Source organism: Toxorhynchites rutilus, chromosome 1 (genome assembly GCF_029784135.1).
Source record: "Toxorhynchites rutilus septentrionalis strain SRP chromosome 1, ASM2978413v1, whole genome shotgun sequence".
Classification (NCBI taxonomy): Eukaryota; Metazoa; Arthropoda; class Insecta; order Diptera; family Culicidae; genus Toxorhynchites; species Toxorhynchites rutilus.
Window position 1 is genome coordinate 39595218 of NC_073744.1, and position 22309 is coordinate 39617526.

A 22309-nucleotide genomic window follows, 5' to 3' on the forward strand; every position below is an offset into this window, starting at 1 on the left:
GGACCACCCTAATGAAACAATAGAAGAATACGGGTCTAATGTTTTGCGGTAACGAACAAAATTAACAATCTTCACGAAAATCTGAGAACCAGTATATCGGTTTGACATAGAAATTGCTGAATTCTATTTCCGTTCAATAAGATTGTGAAGACATTTGAAGACATTTTTCGTACCACGTGAAGACGTCTGGAAAAATCTCCTGGTATTCATGCTTCAGACTCAATGGAAAGGTTCAGAAGCAAAGAAAAGAGTGCCGTACGAATTTATGCCAAAGGATAACAAAACGGCGTTTGTTCGTTTATCGTTAGCTAGTTGAAAAGCGGAAACGGAAGTGATTTCTACATCACATTATTCATTACGATAACCGCATGCGTTGATAATCACGGGGGTTACCCGCCACATTTCCGCAGACAGAATATTGTACAGCTCAAGTACCTTCTCAGTACAAATCCGTTGAATTTGACAAGACAGCGTTCTTACGGCACTTGAAAAACAACAATGAATCTTTCGAAGCCGGAATTCAGCAAATAATGACGCTTATGGAACTTTCTCTAAACACTGAACCGCCTCTAGTGACCCAAAGCCAATGATTCACCATGACTGTATTTATTTTCCTAGTTTTATAACACATACTTACTATTTTTACGATGAGAAAGTGATGCACAACATCCTCCTTATCTATCTCTTCATACAACACCTAGGCAGGAAAGTTTACAGTTGTCAAAGGTGTGGTTTCCGATGGCGCTTCGGTTTCAGTGATCATCTCAGCATCGGTCTTCTCTGGTTTCGGCGTTATAACCGAAATTGCAGCCTTTCCGGTCGCTAGCTTCACCCTGCCCGACGTACTATTACCTTTCTTGTCGCGAAACACCCCGAAGCTGAACGTGTCCAGTTCCTCGCACGGGAGAACTGGGTTGTCATCGCCATCAACTTTTCGCATCAAATAAACGGGCGAATTAGTAATGGCATCCGAGTTGCGACAGATGATGCTGGAGAGTCTTGTATTGTAGATCTGCTGTAGTTGTTCTAAAAAAAACATGAGACTTGGTCTCACTACGATGAGAGATATGACATTAGATCCAACCTTTGGTAAATCGCTGAGTCCCTCTGGTGCGCTCGTACCAAAACGAGTCGCCCTGCTTCAGCCGAACAAACTGATCACCAAGCAGGCAGGTAATCAACGGACCAACAATACCCCCCTTGACGGGTGGCTCACTGAGAGCACCCGTGTACACGTCTACATTCTCCGGCTGCTGGTATATCTTGCGCATCTGCTCCAGTGAAGCTGGATCAACAGCTTCCGCAAGCTGAGCCCAGGTATCCACCGGGGGAAGCCGACAATGCTTCCTCCAATGCGGATATGAAGGTAGACCATGATCACGCCCTCGCTGAATATTGAGCGATACCAGATCGAGTCCACACGGACGATCATGCAGCAGATCATCGGATTTTTCAAACAAATGCTCTGTCAGTTCAGTGGTGAAGTACGGGTCATACTTCCCGATGAGGGTACTCATCGCTCCACCAATCGCATCATCAAGTCCGGTTTTACTGTACAGAGAATAAGGATTGAAGAGCATTTTGTGCAGTTCGATCCCTGAGCGCGACGAAGTCGGATCACGCGTCTTTCTCATTAAACCCTGTTGAGAGAAAAACAAAATCCAATTTCACTGAATACCTTTATTTGTATTATAACTACCGGCAGTAAGGTATGCGCAAATCTGAAAGCTGATGCCGCAAAAACGTTCGCTATCGAGGGATCCACCGATGAGTTGTACGTATCTTTATCACTCTCCGGATTGGGTTTGATGCCCATGCTTTCGCTGTTTCCGTCTCCGATTACAATCGGTAGGAATTCGTTGTAGGTTATGTGCTGCATTTGGGCGGCCAGTATACGACGCGCCGATTGGAACAACATCTCATCATCCCAATCCGGATTCTCTTTCTTCAGTTCACCAGTCAGATTGTTGTGATGCCTCGCCCAAATCAAATGCATTGATGTTAGATGAAGATTTTCGTTGGCTCTCGCATCGCCCGATTCAAAACAATACTTTCCGGCAGCGTTCATTGCCTCCTCGTTGCAACCATCCTTCGGGTCTGTTGATAATGGGAGCAGCTCTCGATTATCGGGCGTCACAAACATTGCTAACTTTCCATCCCGGTCGGTGCGTAATCTCTTCACCTTATCGTCATCCGAACCATAAACTACGGATCCATCGATGAATGCTGTGGCTTGGTTAAGCTGCTCACGAGGACCTAGGTGTCCCGTCGGGGCTGGGATCGATCGTACGAAATTCATACAGGTGAGATTGTACTCGTAGAAGTATGGATCACCCGGACCAAGTGGCACAGGGTAACACTCCGGGTGGCGGGGTTGTCCAGGATCGCAACACTCAATTGCCTTACCGCCAACTCCTTGATTCAGGGCGGTCGATGTGATATCATGGTCCAGAAATTGGCCCCAAACTGCTAGCATGACGGTAAAGTTGGGGTCGTTGTGATATGATGGTCGGTGAATTTCCAACGATACCTGTCGAGCACTTGGAAGCTCCTTGCCATCTAGGGCTGCGCGTGGACTGGACACCCCATCGCCATAATCGGGCGTCAACTGACGACGGAATGGCATCAACGCTACTCCATAAGTATACGGATGTTTCTTGCTGTTACATGTTCCGTTATTGGTGCGATATTTGGCATTGAAATTGCACTCCTGCGTTCCATTCGAGTGGGGTATTTTCACAGTCGGTCCCTTGCCTATGCTCCACCGCTGGTGAAGCTTCTTCATATTGTACTTCCTGGCAATCGCATTAGTTGCTCTATTTTCGACAAAACCAATTTTAGACGCGAGACGAGCGGCTTGCGTTGTACTCACTGCCTTCTGGTGTCGATATGTTGGCGAATTCAGCGGAGGTGCCTTCAAGGCTTCCTCGAGCAGCTCTTTATCGCCGAGAGCTTGTTCACCTTGGGAAAGTGCATCCGCTAAGTCCTGATCGGTGATATTGGATGAATCCCACATTGGAACGAGTTCATCTGAAAAATAAAACAAGCTCAAATAAGATTTGTGCGAGAAAATAACGAATTTAAGGATTCACTACCATCAAGTGGAAAACTAATCAGATTAAACAATTCCGGGAAATTGGCTGTCGCCGAAGCATTCGTGCGGTTTGGGGTAGTGCTCTGCTCAATGTCTCCGAATATAATATAGCCGATGCTAATAATCATACCGATTGCGAAGGCTCCCCTGAAAGTGTTTGATTACTCGATCTCAGTGTCACAGACGTTCAACAGAAACTTACAAGATGGCGCAACATATCCAGCACTGGAAGGTTTTCACCTGTTTCTCACGTAGCGTCTCGTGGGATTTGATTTGGTGAATGTACGAGGAGGAACCTTCCGTATCCAACCGCGTCGGTGGGCCCGATGTCAAAGGCGTGCGCTCATCGGTCATTTCTAGAAATAAAATAGAAATAAGCACAATCTACAGGATGATTTCGACAGTTTGTCGCGGAAAGAAAAAAACGCGTTTAGAGAAACCCTTGAAGTTCTACAATGAACTAATGTGAATTGCCAATTTTCTGTGAAGATGTGGTTATATACAGTTTAAACAATGATAATCGCAAACGCAGAATTGGACTGCTTCCGATCCACTTTCAAGAATTCTCTTAATACTGGATCATACAAATCTAAAATATATTGAATTGTTACCGAATTACCGCGATAATCTGAATTTCAGCTGAACTCACGATGTGACTTTACAGACCGCCAGAGAACGACTGATTAATAAACTACTAATGAACTAACGCCGTTTGTGGTTTCTTCAACAGACGGACAGTCGTACGGATATTCGATATGCTACATTCCAGTTGACTTCGTACCGCCGCACGACTAAAGTACTGACTGGCAAATGAACACTGTAGTAAAAGAGAGGAAACAAAACACATCACCGTGGGTTTCCTCCCCCCGGCACCGTTTCCGTCAGGAAGCTCCTAGAAAACAGAGGCCGGAAGGTTTTGAATGCACACACAAATGTTTCACAGTACCCTCTCCCGCTCAAATATGAAACAAACCCAAAAACGAAACGCTTGAATAGTAAACGAAGCCGAAGGAACTTTTAAGGATTCCTTGTGCGTTGTGTCGATTTCTGCCACTTCGCGGGGCAAATAAGAAACGAGCCAGTTTGTCTCGCCTCAACTATTGTTCGGGGAAAGGTAAAATATAAAATAAGGTGCGTGTGCAACTAACCGAATGTAAAATGAGTCCCTTCCACGCGCATGGGAATGCACGTGTTCCGGGTATGAACAAACTTGAATCCACAGTTGAATCGCTTATTGCGATTATTGTTGGCAAGGTAGCTTGCAATACGGCTCGCTTGCAACTCTTGCGATCGGCATAAATACAGGGATGCCAAATGGTTTGTAGTTTTTCTCTCATAAACATAGTCACCAACCGCTAAATTTCGTTCGAAATTGTTCCGCAACGAATATTCCATTTTCAGTTCAAAACTTAAAACAGGTCCAATGTAATAATTGCAGAACACACTTGAAAGATCGCGCTTCGTAGTCGCGTTGACGGTATAGACGGTTCGTCGAAAATTATAAAGCCTTTTCAGATGGAATACACACACTTTTAATATGAAAATTGTGGATGAAAACGAAATTTTCCGTATCAAATGTATATTTTGTTTTTGTCTCCGATTACAATCGATAGGAATTCGTTGTAGGTTATATGCTGCATTTGGGCGACCAGTATACGACGCGCCGATTGGAACAACTTCTCATCGTCGCAATTCGGATTCTCTTTCTTCAGTTCACCAGTTAGATTGTTGTGATGCCTTGCCCAATTCAAATGCTTTGATGTTAGATGGAGATTTTCGTTGGCTCTCGCATCGTTTCGATTCAAAATACAAAAGATGTCGGAGTGCCAGTGCGAACAATAAAATTGCTATCTATTGTATTTCGGATCCAGTGAAGCTAATACGTGAGTACTAATATTTTCCATTGTTTGTTTTATTGTTCTTAGATTAAAGTAGCATATTAAAACTTTAAAATTGGAATAAAATAAAGTTCTATCAAGCCACAAGTAAAATCTATATATATACAGCCATTCCATGTCAAATCGATATAGTGGTTCTCAGATCTTCGTGAAAAGAGGTAGATTTGTTCTTTGTCGCTAAATATTAGACCCGTATTTTTTATTTTTTTCATTGGGATGTCCATTTTCGTTTTGGGGTGGTCCGGAAAACCATTGATTGCTCTAACACGATTACTTTCTCCAAAAATTCATAACTTTTGAACCACTGAACCGACTTAGATAAGCGACATACCAAAGTGAAGCCAATGAGCTAGTCTTTTATTAATAGACGTTGAACTTGCAAAACGATGGATTTTATTTTCGCAATTATGATTGTATTCGTCTTTTATTATTTTTGTGGCTTTGGAGCTATATTTTTTATATTTTTTCTGGAAAGCTGAGAATTTTTGCATAACATATCTCGATATCAGAGATGCTTTTTTTCTTTGAAAAAATATTTTATGGTTGCATTTGCGATAAGTTTGGATTTTCGTTTTTGTAATTATCTAGAATAGAAATTGACTAGAATCCAATCTTGTGATATTTTTGCAAAAGAACTAAGCTTATTGACTTTAATTTAATATATCAATATATCGATCACCTAAATCGGTTCAGTAGCTCAAATGCTATAAATTTGTGCAAAAAGTCGTTTTTGGATAAAAAAAATATTTTTCAAACCATGGTTTAACTTTGAAAAATCATATCTCAAAAACAAATAAAAACGCATCTCTGAAATCGAGATATGTTATATAAAAAATCTTCAACTTTAATTAAAAAAAAATATAGCGCCCTCAAGTGCAAAGCCATGAAAACAATAAAAAACGACTACAATCAATAATTACAAGAACAGAACCCAAACCTGTTGCAAATGTAATGTTTTTTCGAGAAAGACTAGCTAATTGACTTCAATATGATATGTCGATAATCTGAATCGGTTGAGTAGTTCAAAAGTTATAAATTTACTGCAAAGTTAACATGTTTTAAACCTTTGCGACTAGCGACAATCATATCGCAAGTGTGATATTTTTAATATGTCGTTCATCTAAATCGGTTCAGTCGTTCTAATGTTATGATTTTTTTCAAACAATCATTTTTGGATAAAAGGGGAAGAGTGATTTTTCCGACCACCGTTTAACTTCGACAAATTACATCTCAAAAACGAAAAAATAGCATCTCCGATATACAGATATGTTATGTAAAATTCATCAGCTTTCCAGAAAAAACTATTAAAAAATATAGCGCAATGAAAACAATAAAAAACGACTACAATCAATAATTACGAAAATAAAATCCTATAATAATGTAATAATTTTTTTTAATAACTGGCTTTAATTTGATATGTCGAACATTAGAATCGGACTAGTAGTTCAAAAGTTATGAATTTTTGAAAAAAGGCATTTTTGGAAAAAAAATGTGGAAAAAATTGATTTTTCGGACGACCCTAAAATGGAAATGGTCACCCTAACGATAAAATTAAAATATACGGGTCTAATTGTTTGCGATAAAGATCAAATCTACCACGAAATTCTGAGAACCACTATGTATAAAAGAAACTATAAAAACAAATACAATTGATAATAACAAAAACAAAATAATTTTGTTCGCAAGTTTTACTTTTTCGCAAGATTTTACTTACCAGAAAATCTCCTAGGCTTCAATTTAAAATGTCAATTTTCTTAATCGGTCCAGTATTTTAAAAGTTATGAATTTTTATGATGAAAAAAAAGGAAAAGCTTTGAAAAATCATAACTCAAAACCAAACATTAACGCATCTCTGATTTCTGGATATGTCATGTAAAAAAACCTCAGCTTTCAAGAAAAAAAATAAAAAACACAACGCCCTCTAGTACAAAGATATGTAAACAACAAAAAACAAATACAATCAATAATAAGAATAACAAAATCCATTTTTTTGCAAATGTTTTTCGAGGAGGACTAGCTAATTGGCTTTAATTTGATATGTCGATAAGCTGAATCGGTCGAGTCATTTTTCAAAAAAGGGAAAAAATTGATTTTTTTGAACCGCACTTAAATAAAATGGGCACCCTAAAGAAAAAAATTTAAAAAAATACAGCAAGCAAAAAATTACAACAAGGAACAAAACTACCAGCCTTCATAAAAATCTGAGAACCACTATATCGGTTTGGCATGGAATGGCTGTATATATATAAATGTTCTGTTCGTTTTTGTACGCCTTAAAAAACTCAAAAAGTTCGAAACCGATTGAAATCAAAGTATGATACAATTGGCGATCTAACGTACAAATCTACACCTAGGCGGCGCTGCGGTGAAAGTGATGATGGTTTTAAATTTTGCCATGTGAGTTTATGGAAGGTTTGTAGTTCTTTCCATAAATTACAATGTTATAATCATAAAAGATTATTTGATTGCGATGAGTTTGTAAGAAATTTAATTCTGCGCAATTTTATATATAACATGTTATTTATTTACCTCTTTCAGTAGTGAAAACTATAAAAATGTTGACAATGGTTGAATTAAAGAAGGAAATTCGAGAGCACAATCAAACACAAGTAGAAAAATGTACGATTTATGCATGAGAGAACTACCTTGGAAAGCCCGGAAGTAAAATATACGTGATTTGTTTTTGAGTTTTAGGTTAGATTAGCATCATTTTCTTAGTTCAAAAACAAAATCCAGATGTCTCACCAATCGTTTACGTTTTGCGTTAGATCGCCAATATACAAAACAACCTATACTTCTAGGATTGTTGTTACGACATGAATGGAAATGTTCATATCAAACATGCAACCACAATATGCAACAGCAAAACGTGGCAGGGTACAGCTAGTAATAATATAAAATTATAAATTGTTTAGCATTACCAGAAAAAGAGATGGAAGTGCAGAGTATCGTAAAATCGAGAATTTTTTACTTTTAAAAATTTTTAAAATTTTCCATTGCAACCACGCTATGAGAAAACATTTGAACTGCACTTACCGGCAACACTCCCACAATAAAATCGATTAAAGCATTTGACGTAACCCCTCAATCTTCTCATTTTTTGTTTGCAGTCTAACCTCAAATTCGCGCAAAACACCGCCTGCAGACAAAGTTCAAAACAAACTCGCCGAAACCAACGTTCAAACACTGCAAGAAGCAGAAAAAAGCTCTTCATTAAAATAGAGGATACCACGAAATATAAACGATAGTGATATACAACATCGATTGCTCTAACACGATGGACAAATCGCTCGGTTCTATTTTTGCCCAGCCAAAAACCAGTACCATTAGCAGATCCCGCCAGTCACTCAGTGGATCGCTTTTCTCCGGAGCCGGCCGAAAAACTTCTGTTCTTCCCAGCGGTCCGGTTGCTAGGAAAGGGTAAAAACCATGTGAATATCCAAAAAATCGACGGTATTTTTGATTATCTTTTCCAGTCGCTACAGTTTATCGTCTCGGTCCAACATCTCCATCCTTCAGGTGGTGGCGAAGTCCGATTACAATATTCTGGAATGCTACGGTTTACCGCTGCCGGTGCAGATCAACGAAATTCTCACGTTCTCCGAGCGAAGCGCTCCTGTTTCCATCAATTATGGCCAAAACGGGTGGGCTTGGTTGGTACACGGTCGTCGGCTGCTAATCTGGCAGTTCCGTGATGGCAGCATTAGATCAACGTCTGGCACCACTACTCCTGCAGACAATTTCCCGCCACAGCGCCGCCCGGTGGCCAGTCAATGTCGCCAACTGACACTCCCGCACTGCGACATTGGCCACAAAGCGACACTGATCTCGGTGTTCATCGCAGATGGCCATCAAATGGCTTCCTGTTTGGCGGTTTCACCTGCCGGTGATGTGCGCTACTGGCCCTCGATAGCGCACGATGGATCGTCAATTGATGAGTGTAATATTCTGGAAGGACAGGAATTTGAGGAACTGGTTGGATTGAGCAGTGGTAACTACTTGCTCGTGACAACCACTTGCAGTTTGGTACAGTTGCTGGTTCAACTGCAGGGCGGAAGGCAAACGATTGTGTCGCGACTAGTGAAGGCACCTTCCGGGTTTTTCGGTGGCATCGGGAAGAAGTTTGCATCGATCATTATCGGGATGAACAGTGTTCAGGAGAAGGAAAATGTAAGAAGGGGTTGTGAAGTGTTGGATTTTGAGGATTTTTATCGGAATATTTTTTTTCATCTACACAGAAACTGGTGAAGATTAGCAGTGAGAAGATCTCCGGCAACGAGTGGCACATCACCGTACTTGCCGATAAGTGGATCCAGAGATGGGCCTTCAATCCAAGCGGTACGAACGAACGCTTTCTTTACGAAGATGTGGAAATTTTGCGTAAAATACGAGACTTTTTCTCACACAAACTCTGGAGTAACAGTCGGGACAGTAACGAGATTGAGTTGTGGACACTGGACATGCAACCGACGGATCGAGGGGTTATCATATTAGCTGCAGCGTGTAATCTTCACCGAACGTTCCACATGTATTATGCTCTGCTGACATTCGTTTTCGAAAACGATACCATGGTTCTCAAGGAGAACGTGTTAATGAAGTATAAAGGTTTCTACAGTCGTGAACGGGAAGAGGAATGTATCGGGTTCAAGTTTGTAGCTAATAGGGCGATGGCTTACGTTTACAACGATAAAATGATACTACCGGTTCTTCTCGACAGAGCTACAGGAAGCGCGGCCAACAGTGAGAGTAGTAGCCCTTCGGAAGAGGTGGAAAAGATTGAGTTCAATGTACAGGAAGACGGAGTTTTGGCTGCAAATTGCTTCCAAAACGTTGTTTTATTTTTCTCCAAGATTCACGGACTGGTTGTTGTGACACCGTCTGATTTTGAACCTAACAGTGAGGTGTTCAATTCTTCGATATCTTCCGATGTTTTCAACCCCAATTTGTCGATGAATGACTCGGTCTTCATTTCCCAGTCGATTTTTGCACCACCTACAACCAACGCCGGCAATTTGGTTCTCTATGAAATAGATCCAGAGGAGATTAACAGCACCGATAGAAACAATGTAAACCGGCTGAAGGCGGCCTTTATATATCACATCAAACGGAACATCCCCGCTTCAAATGAAATCATCAACGAAATACTTCGAAGTGTTGAAGAGAAAGTCGTGGATAGCGAGCTGGATCAAACCGTACTAAAAATTGCACAAGACCTCGCGGAGGATATACCAGCGGCGGATCCTCGCTGGGAGGTCACATCGAAGCACCCCCTCGGCTCGTCTACGTCCATGCAAATTGTTCAACAACTTCGCGAGAAAAACATCGCTCTGAATCAGTTTTTGGACTTCCTGCACACGTCCAGCTTGTGGGACAAAATGGGAGCCTCAAGCTCCGGAGATATCATCCGTCCAACGGCCCAGCTCTTGTCCGATATTGGCGAAAAAATCGTGGCGGCGATTGCCATCAAGTGTCTTCACAACAGCCACGCTCGCATCATCGATGAAGCGATCGATATGGTGCTGAAGGAAGGCAACCGCTCTCCGCCCTCGCCCAATCTAACCAATCAGGATCTGTTTTACGTGCAGGTAAACCAGGTGCACGAGGTGTTCAAAGTCTTCGGGGAGCTGGTCGAGAGCTACGTGAAACAGGAGCTCACGACCGTTCAGGTGCAGACGGCACTGGTGGAGATCAATACGATAACGGTAACCGTTCTGCAGGAGGTGATGAAGTTTCGCGAATCCAAGGCGGAACTTTTCGCCGTCCGAGAAGGGTTGAATCGATACGAGTGCGTACCGTGGACAGCTTCCTCCGGCAAGTATGGTATGAAGGATATTCTGCTGCATATGATTGGCAATACACTTCGGTATGGGATCAAAGGAAGTGGAGAACCAGAGTTCAAGATAAAGCACTACAAGCAAATGACTGAGTTGGTGGATTATGTGCTGGATGGAAGACGGAAGTACCTGGACAGTGTGCAGGACGAGGGAAAGCTGATGGTGTTGAAGCAGCAGTACGAGTCGCAGAGAAGCGATTTAATATTTCCATTGGGTGTGTATTTTCATTTGTTTGACAGCAACAAAATCATCTCAAATGCTATTTTTTATTCCCAGTTGACGCCGAGCAGTACGAGCTGGCAGCCAAACTAGCCGAAAAATATCTCGATTTCCAAATTCTAGTCGTAATCTGCGACAAAACTAACAACCAGGCCCGCCTAGATGAGTATATCGAACGTTTCAAGGAGTACGACTTTTCCCAGTTCGCCATCAGTTGGCATATGCGCCAGAACAAGCAGGGTGACATCTTCCAGCGCTTCAAGGGTAATCAGTCCGAATTGGCACGGTTCCTTTCGGATCATCCCTCACTGGCATGGATTCAGCTTGTTTTCAATGGTGAACTGGCGCAGGCTGCCGAGGTACTGCTTGCGCTCGCTCAGAACGAAAAAGAACTGCTAAGCCGGAAACGAGTGATGCTATCGTTGTCCAAGCTGTGTGCGTTGGCCGCCGAAGGGGATTTCAGTGCCCAAATCGCTGAGATTAACTCGGAAGCGAGATTGTTGGATCTACAGGAGCAAATTCCTGTCGAAATCTTGAACATTTACGGATACGACACGAAGAAGGTTCTCTCGCCGGAGGAGATTGTTGATGTGAGTATTATTTACCATTGACGATTGATATGAATACCTGATCCGCTCTTCTCCTCCTCAGCTATACATCGCCGACGAGTACAGCAATTTGTCGGAACACGAGTTCCGCAAGGCCCTAGAGTTGCTGGATTTTGTTGAGGAACCGATCGAAGTGCGACATAAGATCTGGTGCGCTGCCATTCTGCGGGATGATTGGGAAAGCTACAACCGCAATGCGCCTCTGGATTCGTTGCAAAATATGATGTTCTTCCGTCTGATCGATCTCTGCTACATGCTGGACGGAGAACTGGAAAACTTTATGCCGCCTGCGAAAAACTTCCTCACTGCGCCCGAGCTCGGTGAGCTCGTTGAGAGTAAATCCTTCCAGTATTTGTTGAAGTTGGGCTATGAGAACATCTACAATTCGTACCAGAAGAAGTGAGGCGCGGCGCTCTCGCTTTTTTGTACGTTTTAATAAAATTGTTTCGCAGCTAATCGAGCGGTGAGTAGTGCTTTGAAAGAAATGCCCACTAACTTACTTTGTTCAGTCGCGGACATAGATTTCATTTTGTTCGGATTCAGGTGGATCTTATTCTCAGGAAATCATGAATAAGCGTAGCGTTTCCGGTGCTTAGTCTAGTGAGGATTCGTTGTTCATTGTTCACGGAAACAGACAAACTAACAGCGCGAAGTCCTATTGTTATCGGCGGCCACTTCAACACCTGAACTCCGCCCAGCATACTGTTGTAACGAAAAAAAAAAGCATTCTTCGATCAATATGTTCTAATGCTAGAAGAAGCACGCAGAGAGCCAGAACCGACGTCGAGAGAAACAAGCGCCAAGATGTATTCTGCACTCAATGGCGTGATCAAGCTCAGCAAAGTAAATTGTTTCAAGGAGCTGTGCAGAGATGTCAACGCGAACGCTTGAGGGATGTATACCGAATCGCGATGGCGAAAAACATAGGTCCGGCGACATCACACTAAAGGTACCCAGAGCGACTGAAAAGTTTAATCAGTGGACTTTTTCCAGAGCATACATCTTCTTCGATGGTGTATGAGACACCCGAGTGCCGATTTCCTATTTTTTTTTCATTTTTTAAATTCAAATGAGTGCCGCGGGCTCCGATAGCAACTGCAAAACTCTCGAGATTGGACTTTCTGCTGACGAGATTTTCTTCCAGCAACTGAGAAGCAATCTGAAGAGTTTTCTTCTACTTGGAAACCCGCGGTGAGATTCGGCTTAACCGGGACTCGGAGGGTAATAGGTTGATGCCATAGGGGATTCGGGAAACAATTCCAAAAGCGGGTGAATATAGATTTCGGTACGGCTTTTTTTAAAAGTCTGATACAAAAAAGAATAGCCCGCTGATCCGAGGATTCTAGCTTTTGCTGAAGTTCGAACCGCGGAAAAAGGCAGAAGTGGAAAATCTTTAATTCCGATTTTTTTTTTGAAATTATAGAAAAGATACTATTCAGTGATACCTTTTATTGAGTTAGGGGCTGTCCACACACCACGTTGACAGAAAAAGCATGATTTTAGATTCCCCCCTCTCCCTCCGTGCACAAGCGTGGACATTTTCATACCCCTCCCCCTGCTGTCCACGTGGACATTTTTCCTTGTTTTATTACAATAACTCAGGAAATAACTAAATTGCCCATTAATTAAATTTTAATTCCATTTAAGATTATTTTGTTTTTACTAGTACCCTGCCACATTTTGCTGTGGCACATTGAGGTTTTATGGTAGAGAAATGAGTAACAAAACAAATCATATATTCCAAATGAATTTAATTTTGAAATACTTGTAATACTTAGTTTTTCTATCATCTGCGAAGATATAAAGTCTATCTGGTTGGCGAACACGGGAACGCGCAATATACAGTAGAACAATCCGACAATTTCAATTATATATACACCCATACCTCGTTATACAGCCGCTCTTTATACGGCATTTTGCTATAACGGCCATCTACAATTAAGACACATTTTCGATTTACGGTCAAAAATGATTCGCTATAACGGCAAAAAACATAAACTTTTTTCGATGTCGCTTTACTGCCATTCCATGCCAATATCGGTTTGGTTCTCATATTTTCGTGAAATGTGGTAGTTTTGTTCCTTGTTGCTAAATATTAGACCCATATTTTTTATTTTTTCATTAGGGTGTCCATTTCCATTTTTGGGTGGTCCCTAAATGGGTGGTGAAAAGGGTATATGTCGATTATCTGTATCGGTTCAGTAGTTCAAAAGTTTGTTCAAATTTTTGAAGAAAGTCATTTTTGGGAACAAGAGGTAAAAATTGATTTTTCGAACCACCCTAAAATGGAAATGGGCAAACTAATAAAAACAAATACGAGTCTAATATTTTGCGATAAGGAACAGAACTACCAATTTTATATACATTTGCTGTATAGACAAAAGTATTTTATGTAACATGAAGTTGTTTATTAATTTTTGTTTATTGATTATTATTTATTTTCAGAGAGTGTTATTTTTTTTGGTACAAATATATATACTTGTCATGTATGTATTTTTGATTTAAATGAAATGAAAAGATAAAGTGCATTTTGAATGATAAACTAGGTTACATATTTGATTAATTTGGAACCCATCCGATTGAATTTGTATGAATTTGTATTAGAATAATTTTTTCCTTAGACGGCTTTTCGCTTTGCGGCCAATTTTCGTTGAACGTATCAAGGCCGTAAAGCGAGGTATGGGTGTATATTTTTTTTCAACTGCTTATTGACCATTCTGCATTGAGTGTCTAGATGGCTTCCAAAATGCTCGCGGGAAAAAAATTACAACAGAAAACTCACGACTCATTCATTGTTTACTAACCTTCCCCGAAAAGTTAGTTGCATTGCTCTTTAGTTTTCCTCCGCTTGAATCCTTATCAAAACATCACTTATAAAATTCGAACAGTTTACCAGAGAACAGTTCAACGCCAAATTAATCAGCCACTTTCCCGATTCTGCTCGATTGAAACCAGATTTTGAGAAATCAATTAACTTTCTATTAAAATTTGAAGAAATGTTTAAACTGTTGAGGAAACTTTGTCATAAATTGAATAAAATATCGAAAACTATTATATCTGTTTAAAATATTATTATACAGTAATTTACAATTAATGCGACATGCCGAGGCACCACTCAGTGTCCCATTGGAGGCGATTTTGACCTGAAATTGGACATTTTCGATGATAGTGGTACAGGGTCGACGTCTGGTGGCGACTTTCAATGTGGGGCCATAATTTGGGCCCCGAACTCGATGTTTACAAAAATGTCCAATTAGAGGTAAAAATGTCCAATTAAACGTGTCGCATTACAGGTCTGTTCAATTAGCGAAATGTCGCATTATATGTAACTTACTGTATACAGGTTAGTAGGTAGCTGATCTGAAATATTTTAGTTGATAGAGAATCAAAAAAAAATCTTCCACGGTCGAACCTGTTGAGGTTGAAAGAATTATTGGAGTTTTCCTTGAGACCGGTTATTTGTCTCAAACTGACTTTAATTCAAAAAGTACGCTGCTTAGCACGATTCTATTGCTTCCATTTTAGGAAATTTTGCATAAAATTATGTTGTGAAACATTTAAATTAGTGGAAGAACTAGAAGAATAACAATCTGGTGTCAAGGAAGGAATTGTAGAGTGGTTGGAGAGCTTCAATTAGGTTCATGGAAACAATCCAATTTCATGCAGTTGGAAATTTTAAGAAAACCCATAAAAACATAAAATTTTCTTCTTTACCTCTAAAAGTTACTTGGTTCCAATGATTTAAATATTTTACAACTCCATTCTACGCAAAATTTTCTTATCTTTCAAATGAGCAGCATAATTATTCTAAGTAGCGTATTAAAACGTTTGACTGGGCAGCACTTTCAAGCGGCTCAATCCGTTTATTGATAAAAACGAAGAGTTTTAAAATTCGGGCCGGGAATTTGACAATAAAGATAAACCCGCCCTAAGGTTGGGTTGGTCTCCTCTATATGAGTGGCGCATGAGCCGGCCACCTACGCACAAAGCCACGGTCGCGACTGGTTCTCGTTACACACCGTCAAAATATCACAGAGAGTGAACAAAGTCGGTCGAAGATTTCGGAGAGGAGGATCGATTCTTGACGCAATCATCTCAGTGTTCGACACAACCGAAAAAACCATCCAACAGAAAAGACAATTGACTGATTTCTTCTATTCTAGAGGCTTTAGGTGAAAAGACGAAGAAACCGATATTGCGCCATTATCATAATAGACGTTGAAAACGCATTCAACCGCGCCAGCTGGAGAGCTATAGTCGGATCATTGCACAGAATGGAAACCCCTGTCTATTTGTTTACAATCGTGGGAAGTTATTTTGAGAACAGAATACTGTTGTATGACACAGCAATCGGCCAGATAATGACCAAATCAAGAGGAGACTTCCGCAAGGCTCCATCTTTGGACCTCGTTCTGGAACGGGATAAATAACGGTGTTGGCACTAAAGCTCCCCAGGGAAGTGGAAATCATCCACTTCGCTGACGACATTCTACATTCTTCTAATGCCCAACAGTGCAGGAACAAACAGATGTAGAATTTTATGGCCAGTGTATCTACTTCGACACGCCGATATGAGAGTCCAGCCTGAGCAACACGCTAAAAAAACAATCGGGATCCATCGCTGCTGAACAGAACGTACAGTCTTATGGTTATAAGAGTTGCGAGTGCTTATCGAACCATATCTCTGGAACCTTTATGTGCTCTCGCCGAAACGACCTCTATTGATATCGTTCAGAGGCTGAAAACAGAATATGTTTTGGACAAAGAACTGCAAATAGTTAGAACACCAGAAATGTACATGCAACCGCAAGAACTGAATCGACGCTATAAAGGCAACAAATATGGGACAATATAAATTGAGGTAGATTTCACCCAATTTTGTCCCCGTCTAGTATTTTTTCCATCTTTTAAGCTTTAGAGCGCTTTTTTTAGCCTCTAGCTGAACATGTTGGTTCAAAGGCAACAAGTGAAGGATAGCCTCCAATGCCTTCGAAGGTGTGCTTCGCATTTCTCCAGTAATTGCAACGCATGCTAGTCGTTGGAGTTTATTTAGCTTTTTAGTAGCTACATTCTCATTAGTCTTTGGCCACCATGCTAGTGAGGCATAGGTTATCCTAGGTCGCACAATTGCAGTGTATACCCACATAACCAGTTTTGGCTTAAGGCCCCAGATGATCTCATCGGCGGATTCCCAGAATCCCCTATTGGGTAGATAGAAAAAAAGGCAAAGTAATCTTTCAACTGGTGCCGTCTCTGTCAGATCATGATTGCTTCAGGCAATATCTACATACAGTAGAACCGCGATTATCCGCTGAAGCGAGTGCAATAGAAACTCTATAGAGCATTCCGAAATTTGTCAGTAAGTGATATGTTTTTGATCTTTTGTTTCGGTGATGGCTTTCATATTTTTCTAACTCGACAGTGACTGGAACCGAAATGAAAGGAACTGCTATACGTTTATACATAGAATAGGACCCCATGTCATCAGTTGACTTAAAACTTGTGAAGATCGTAGAATATAATCCCAAGCAAACATTATGAGCCTGATCACGAACGTCACTTCACGGTGAAAACGAACTGAATTGTATGCAATTTGTATGCACTTCATATCGTTTTCACCATGACCGAGTTCATACGAAAATTAACTTGTGACTAGGAAAGGAGGACTCCTACTGAAAATGCAGTATCCAATCGACTTTATGGTGCGGACTTGAACGGATCATTTGAAAGACAACAGTTCACAATACAGCGCACTTCAGGAGCATTTATTTGAATGGTTAAAATTCGTATAATTTTGCACTTGAACAATCAATGCCATCAAAAGGGTTCACATTCAGATTGGTGATATTAATATGTGTTACTAAATCTACAATCAACGATTCGAGCAAAATGTTCGCTACTTATCGCTTATAGTACAACTCGAGGCAAGAGCTTCAAGGGTTTCTGTTTTTTACGCAATTAACACTGACAATATAAAACGGATTGTTAAACTTCAACTGATAGAGAAATAATAAATCTGCGTAACTTTGATTGCTATTAATAGTTTTAAACCATGATAAGTTCAACCACACGATTTGGAACGTAGAAATTAGAAATATATATGATAAAATAGAATTTATAAATTATAACTTACGCTCTCTTCCTCCCTGTTTCTTCTGTATTCATGATAAACTATTCTACAGTTTTGCTTCTTGATGCTTCTCTCTTCAAATGTTGCACATTACTTCCTTTGACCAGGTTTTTGTATAATATAATAATATTTGAACGGTGTTTCGCCTTTTAACTTAATTTAGCATTGAAAATATTCACACCGTTCACCACACTTTTTTTTCTCTTCCACAATATATCGATTTTACTCCACAAAATATCTCGCAGAATCTTCCAAAAATCACTCAAAACATATTATGCAACCTCGCACCACCACTCCGCACAGCATCGATTCCGCGCGATCACACGATATTACCGCCCCTCCAAACCACGACAAGTCGCCAGCCAACCCACGGAAAGTGATCTGTTCACGGAAAGAAAACAGCTCTACCAAAACCACAAATGACGTGACAATCACGTGACAGCAGTCGTCGAGGAAACTATCGCATTTCCACCGCTCGCGCCGAGCCGCCGCTTGGCGATCGCTTTCTTCACGTACGCCGTGATCAGATTCTGGATCTTGGCCGGATTTATCTCGCCCGAGCGGCTGTGACAGATCTGTGGGGGGTAAAAAAAAGGATTCAGTGGTTATCGGTATCGCAATCTGTTTCGGTACATTTTCCTAATTTCTATTCCTAGCCTGTTCGTTTTCCTAACATCAATTCCGTTATTCATTTTGTTCTGTTCATGAAGCAGGAACTAGATGGAATTCCAGATTATTAAAGATCGCTTCAACGACCTTCGATCCAAAGTATGAACGAATCAATTGTGATGTTTAGTTCTTTACTGATAAGCTTTTTGTGGACGAGTTCACGAGGCGCTGTGCCGTTAGAAAACATTCAAAAACAAAAGTGTCAGAAGGTCAAAAGCAACCCCCACACGACGTTACGCCTACAGCGTTCGATTGTTTGGAAAGTCTCGAATCATTTTTCAATGCCTTAACCGTTTGAGTGCGGAGCAAACTTTGTGAGCATATGGCAAAAATGCGGATGTGGTATATTTATACGGATTAATGAATGGGTGCAAAAATCATCGAAAATGAATGAGCAATAACATCTAGATTTTTTTCAGTTTGTACTCCCAATATGTTTCCGAAAGACGGAATCCTATGCTCCCCGCAGTTTTGCCACATCCCAAAAAGAAGCGCTGTCGCGCTCCTCCGTACTCAAACGGTTACAGCAAATATTCTTTTGACCTACCTTCGGAACGGACTTTTTCATAATATCCTTATACTCGTCCTTATTGAGCCGCTTCTTATTGAAATGGGGTTTAAGGAAGTGCTTCACCTCTTCAATGATTCGCTCCTGGCGTTGAAGTTTTTGTATCAGCTGCGGAAGAAAGCAGATTGTTGATGTATTTGGTTTGTAAAGCCTTACTAAAACCAGCGCCTAGCTCACCTTCTCTTTGATCTGCAGATCGACGGCAGAGTTCGGAATGTCATCCAGCATTTCGAGGGTTATTTTTTGAGCTAATTGAAGAGAGGAAAAAAAATCATATTATGCCATTCAATGCGCGGATTGGAAAAACTTACGCTTGTACATTTCATCTACCATCACGACCGCCTCGTTGGGCCTCCGCAGGTCTCCGTATAGCGTCTTCTTGTCGTTGCCAAACACCTTCCTCAGATTATCCACAGTGAGGGCAATTGTCTTCGGCTGTTGGCCGCTATTTCCATTGGCTACCATGCCTTCTCCCTCTGGAGGTGGATCGAACATATGATCATCACAGTCGCTAGACCGGGGCGAATAGGGAGAAATATCGCCGTCTTCCATATCGTCTCCAAAGGGAGGGGGTGGTACTGCTGCTGTTGCACCAGGAACTGTCGCACCGGATGTGGTGGTGGCGGTTACAGATGGGTGACCTGGCTTCCTCGCGACCGTAGGTCGATGTGACTTGAGCGGGGATTGCCGGTAGAGACCTCGAGGTGACAGCTGGTCCATTGGAGAAGACGGATGGAGATCGAGGACGCTATCATCGTAGTGATCTCCACCGGCGCTGTTGAGATCAAGTGAGGTATGCGACATCGCTAGATGCGCATCCTTCAGCTGGCGCTGATGCGAATGATGATGCAGGTGGTGCAGATGGTGATGCTCTGGATAGCTCACCGTGGAAATACTTCCGATATTGTGCCCGGATAGGGGCGATTGGGTGGAGGATTTTGTAGGATCGAACGGATCGTACGATTCTGGTGACTTCGGCGCCGGCTCAGGAGGTGTATTCGGCCCAACCTGATCGGTGGCCGGTTTATTTTTCGCCTTATTGCCTCCCTCTTCATCGCTCAGAACGATTACCTCCTTCGGGCTGGAAATAACTTGTTTGCCGGGAGATCGATCCAAGTCAATGATCGCAACCGGCTTAATATTCTCATCCAATTTGCGTTTCTTCTTCTGATTCGCAGAAGCCGACTACGGGTAGAAAAAATTATTAAAATGATCCCAACTCAGCTAACAATCAATAACCTTACCTCTCCTGAATCATCATGCTTCATCTTATAGTTATCATCCGCAGGTTTGTTTCCCGTTTTTGACTTCTTCCGACTTGCTTTCTTCTTCTTGGCCTTTCTGTGATTCTTCTCCGCCTGTTCTCTCCGCTCTTCCGCATCGCCATCGGCGAAGCTGACACTGACCAGGATATTCTTACCGGAGGAAAATATCTCCTTCGACTGGGCTACGTCATGTTCGGGTGGACAAATCCGCTCCTCCATTATTTCCTTCTTACGTTTCTTCTCTCTTTTCCGCTGTTTCCGCTCCTTTTCCTTCTCTTTCTCCCTTTCCTTCCTCTTTTTCTCTTTCTTCCGTTTCTTGCGTTTCACAGTTTCCTCCAGCACTTCCTCCTCCTGCTCCTCCTCATCCACTATTTCCTCTTCCTCACTCGTGAGTTCGTCATAATCCGGACTTGCGTAAGCATCACTGTCAACCACTTCCCCAAAGAAACTACTCCCGGAGCTTATATCACTCAGTACAGGACTGGGGCTAGGAACGCGACGTCTGGTCCTTCCATGCGTTTCCCGCGGAGTACGATCTCTCTTCCGAGAGGTCCTCTCATGAACATTCTCCTCCACAGAAGGACTCTGTACCACCATCATCTGAACGGGTGATTTATATCGATACTCCAAGTACCGTTCCCGAGCCTCCAGATGCGGCGAATACTGCGGTACCGGGTGATAACGCGAATGGTTTTCCTCGCCGACATGATAGTGATGGTTGTGCCTTAACGGATAAGCCACCGAATAAGATTGCACCGGAGCCACTCGATAGTTTGTCGTTCGTTCGAGACTTGGCTGTCTGTGGCGCACAAATCGTGATCCCGTGTTACGTCCACCGCTACTACCGCGAAAGCGACCGTTCGAAGATCTCCCACCGCGCGAATACCGGGTAGCACGCATTTTGACCACTTTTGACGCAGAAAGGGCCCTGATTCGGACGCCAATTTTACAACAGTGGGACTCTTCGGCCCAAATGTTTTTGTTTTGAAATGGCTGTCCCTGCACAGGATTCTGCTACGCTTCGCTTTTACACAGTTGATAGTTATCGCTCGTTTGCCTCTTCTGTTTGTGGTTTTCGTCCGTTCTGACATTTGTCTTTGATTCGGTGTGATGGGGTGAATGGACCGCAGGTGGTCTTTGCAGGTTTTGAAATATTTCAATCGGTATATTTTGTGCAAAAATTTATAAAAAGTAAAATCGTTCGTTCATTGAGACTTGAGACGGATTCATAAGGCCGTGGAAATTTATACCATTTTTAAGGCCATTTATACGTTACTAGTAGCTGACTTCACAATGAGCAGCTACTGACCCGGTGAACTCGTTTGACAAATGGTTGACTCGCCTTGTCCGTTCACACAATGTGAGCTGCTGGCAAGAAATTACCCAGCAAACATTAAATCGTATAATTTTGCACGTGCCAAGTCTTACAAGAAATCCGAATAAATCATAATCGCATATAATATCAATCAAAGTATGTATCGTGTATATTTGAAATCGCATAAAATGTAAAAACTCGATTTTATATACCATTATCAAATTAAGTCGCAATTCGGTGTAATAAACATCAATTTTATGATGTATATTGTCGTAAAATATATTTAATCCGCATCATATGCGTATATTACGCTGATGCAGTTTGTGTGTCGTATAAGCGTATAATTTAAATCGATTCAGTACTGTAGTAAATCGTGTTGCATGCTGAAGAAAATCATGAAACAATAAATCATATTAGATCCTAATAAAGGACATATTACATCATATTGAAATGTCAATGAAATGCTGATGCACTCGAAAGTTTTAACCGCTATTGAATTAAATTGCAGATAGCCGCGCGAGATAGCTGGTGGATGATAATCCAGACGACCGGAGTTCGAACCCATAACGGAGCAGTTTTCACCAAACATCAATCTGTGCCATTTTAAACATTCAATTCCACTCCCAACACAAGTCAATCAAACAATTATTATTTCTACAAACATAAATACTCAATAATAAATATATAATATATAAATATATAATACATA

At 41.4% G+C, this 22309-nt stretch overlaps 3 protein-coding genes across 5 annotated transcripts; 1 reads left to right on the plus strand and 2 right to left on the minus strand.

Annotated features, from left to right (window-relative positions):
• Positions 1–590: 590 nt before the first annotated feature.
• On the minus strand, positions 591–18134 carry LOC129775716 (myeloperoxidase). 3 transcript variants are annotated; one of them, XM_055780775.1, is made up of 6 exons: positions 17787–18134; positions 3297–3450; positions 3096–3241; positions 1700–3030; positions 1085–1640; positions 591–1026 (listed from the first exon to the last, which is right to left on the minus strand). In XM_055780775.1, the coding sequence occupies exons 2-6, from the start codon at positions 3446–3448 to the stop codon at positions 698–700; spliced, it is 2514 nt and encodes an 837-aa protein (XP_055636750.1). In that variant the 5' UTR covers positions 3449–3450; positions 17787–18134; the 3' UTR covers positions 591–697. The 3 variants fall into 3 exon arrangements, with proteins under 3 accessions (XP_055636750.1, XP_055636740.1, XP_055636731.1); XM_055780765.1 differs by lacking the exon at positions 17787–18134 and adding an exon at positions 3714–4037; XM_055780756.1 differs by lacking the exon at positions 17787–18134 and adding an exon at positions 3706–4037.
• On the plus strand, positions 8103–12114 carry LOC129775710 (nuclear pore complex protein Nup133). Its single transcript, XM_055780743.1, has 5 exons — positions 8103–8412; positions 8469–9162; positions 9231–11040; positions 11103–11635; positions 11697–12114. The coding sequence occupies exons 1-5, from the start codon at positions 8270–8272 to the stop codon at positions 12054–12056; spliced, it is 3540 nt and encodes a 1179-aa protein (XP_055636718.1). The 5' UTR covers positions 8103–8269; the 3' UTR covers positions 12057–12114.
• Positions 18135–18194: 60 nt separating the features above from the next.
• Positions 18195–21351, minus strand: LOC129775729 (general transcriptional corepressor trfA-like). The gene is made up of 5 exons (XM_055780789.1): positions 20265–21351; positions 19332–20205; positions 19198–19268; positions 19000–19128; positions 18195–18358 (listed from the first exon to the last, which is right to left on the minus strand). Exons 1-5 carry the CDS (start codon positions 21183–21185, stop codon positions 18215–18217), a joined length of 2139 nt encoding a protein of 712 aa, XP_055636764.1. The 5' UTR covers positions 21186–21351; the 3' UTR covers positions 18195–18214.
• Positions 21352–22309: the final 958 nt, after the last annotated feature.